At 54.8% G+C, this 2,472-nt stretch overlaps 1 protein-coding gene across 1 annotated transcript in view; it reads left to right on the forward strand.

The window, feature by feature from the left end:
- Positions 1-375: 375 nt before the first annotated feature.
- Positions 376-2,472, forward strand: part of STOM (stomatin) — a 32,881-nt gene continuing 30,784 nt past the window's right edge. The window contains exon 1 of the mRNA XM_008049784.1: positions 376-454. Coding sequence (XP_008047975.1) covers positions 394-454 — 61 coding nt within the window. The 5' untranslated portion in view covers positions 376-393. The remainder of the gene's footprint in view (positions 455-2,472) is intronic.

Below are 2,472 nucleotides of genomic sequence, written 5' to 3' on the forward strand. Positions count from 1 at the left end.
TTCCCCCACTCGCTGCTTTTCCTCAGGTCTTGCCACACCCCTGCTTCCGCCCCCGATCCAGCCGCCTCCCCAGTAGCCTCAGCCTCCGCCCCACGTCCCTGGGGCCTCCGTTCCTCCCGACGCCGCCTCGCCCCCTAGCCCACTGCCCTCAGCCCCCGAACCTAACGGGAAGCGACCGCTAAACGGACGCGCCAGAGTGACGGGTGGGAGGGCGGTCGGGGGCGTGTCCTCCTCCTCGATCCTGGGCGCCTATTGGCCAGATGGGAGGGGCGGGACCTGGCTAGGGGTGGGGCTGCAGACAGGGTCTCGTGCCCCCCGGCTCCTCCGGGCATTCCTCGTGGCTCTGGCTTGGGTGGCCGCTGCGGCTAAGGGTGCGATTCCAGCACGGGCAGCATGGATGAGAAGCGGCACACAACGGACGCCGAAGCCCGGAGGCTGCCCGAGTCCTTCAGAGGTGAGCTCCGCGCCTCCCTCCCGCCGCCCCTTAAGCCCTCCCGGGGGCACCGAGCCCCAGCCTGCGGCGTGAGCTCCGCGCTCTGACAGTCGGGCTCCAGGCCCGTTTCCGCTGCTTTGGGCTGTGCCAGCTCTTCTCATAGCCGTCGTCTCCTCACTTGTAAACTGAGTTTGCAAGTTTCGCAGACGGAAGGGGATGCCGCGACGTAAGGGTGCTAGGTGCCTCGGGCATAGCCGGTGCCCAGCACGAGTCAACGGCAGCGAGCGTTTGCGCTACTCAGAACCGCGGCGGGGGCGCGGGCTTTCCCGCGGTCGCCAGATGCCAGGCCCTGTGCCAGCGCTTCATTGTCTCTTGTCCTGCGCACGGACGAGGAGACGCGGACGGAACTGGCCGCCAGCGAGTGTCAGAGCCGGGGCCCCCGCATCTCCACCCCTCGCCCACTCCCCTTTTTTTCCGCCTTACTCCCTCGAGGGCCACCTTCGCCCAGGCCTCGCCCGCCGCCGGCCTGAGCCGCCTCCTCCGGAACTGGAAAGAACTCCTGCTTCCCAACCCTACCCCACCTCCTGACACTTAGGACGAATTCGCGGAAGGAAGGAAGTGGGGGGGGGGCGAGGAGGAAGGAAGGAAGGAGGGACCGAGCCTCTTCTTGACTTCGCCCATCTCTCTAGCTCCACTTTCTGCCGCGTGTTGCCCTCTCCACGTTACTGTCTTAGAGAAGTCTCCTTTGGAGCTTTTGTCCCGCACAAGGGGCTACCCGACCCTCACTCCTACCCTACCAGGGCTTGCCCCGTCTTGAAGGCAGGAACCGTCCGTGGCTCAATCTCGTTCCCCTGTGAAGGAACCCGTGCTTTTGAGAGGGCTGCTACCTCGAGCCTTTGTTGGCCGACTCCCGGGGGGTGGGAAGAAGGGAGGTTCCGATAAAGAGAGGAGGTGAACCCCTCAGGAACCCCTAGTGATGCAAAGGAACTGCGGTATTTCTAAGGATGGAACGTCAGGATGACATAGTGAAAGCAATTTAGAGGGCTGGGGGGGCCTTTCCAGCACTCCACAACGAACACTTGAGTTGGAGTCATCTATTCTGATTTTTTGTAAAGCCAGCTTTGTCCACCCACCTTTTATATAAGTCTCATTTTCTTTGTCCAGAGATTCCTGTCTTTAGTTCCTTCCCAGGAGCATCAAGAGAATTATAGAAATCTTTATCCCTAGCTTTTCTCTACTCAGCACTTGGGAGCCTTCCCAAATTGAGAGTGTAACAGCCAGGAACTGATGAGAATAATAGAAAAGAAACTGAACGCCAACCAGGACAGCCTCTGTGCCAAGTATTTGATATACCTTCTTTTATTGAATCCTCATAGCATGATTTGGTAGGTGCTGTTCTTATCCCCATTTTATACTTGAAGAAATTAATACTCAAAGAGGTTATGTTACTTAAAGCACACATTTGAATATGAATTTGCCTGATTCTCATACTTGAACAGGAAAGAATGATGCAATAGCACCTGTTTGATAATTAGTTGTTTTTTCTTAGATCAGAAGGTGGGTGGCATGCATTCTTCAGTACCCTGACCTCTTGGTGGGAAACTGCAGTGGGAAATCTGTTTGAAGGAGTTCTTGGGAAATAAACTTGATCTTTGTACTTTTATTTAGTAGTTTTTCATGATCAAAGAACAGTTTTTACTTCCAATTTTTTTTCTTTGTTCTACACTTAACTATTTTTTAGACAAATCTTTTGAGAATCTAATGAAAACTATTGTACCCACTCAGAAAGTTGTACATGGAAACAAAATTTTGCATAATCTATTTTTTTAAAATGTGAAGCTGGCCAGGCTCGGTGGCTCAGCCTGTAATCCCAGCACTTTGGGAGGTGGTGAGTGGATTTCCTGAGTCCGCGGGTTCGAGACCTGCCTGGGCAACTTGGCGAGACCTCATTTCTACAATAAATCAAAAAATTAGCTGGATGTGGTAGTACGCGCCTGTAGTTCCAGCTACTTGGAAGGCTGAGGTGGAAGGATCGCTGG

The sequence above is a fragment of the Carlito syrichta genome, unplaced genomic scaffold, assembly GCF_000164805.1.
Source record: "Carlito syrichta isolate Samal-C Ts95f unplaced genomic scaffold, Tarsius_syrichta-2.0.1 Scaffold136857, whole genome shotgun sequence".
Lineage (NCBI taxonomy): Eukaryota > Metazoa > Chordata > Mammalia > Primates > Tarsiidae > Carlito > Carlito syrichta.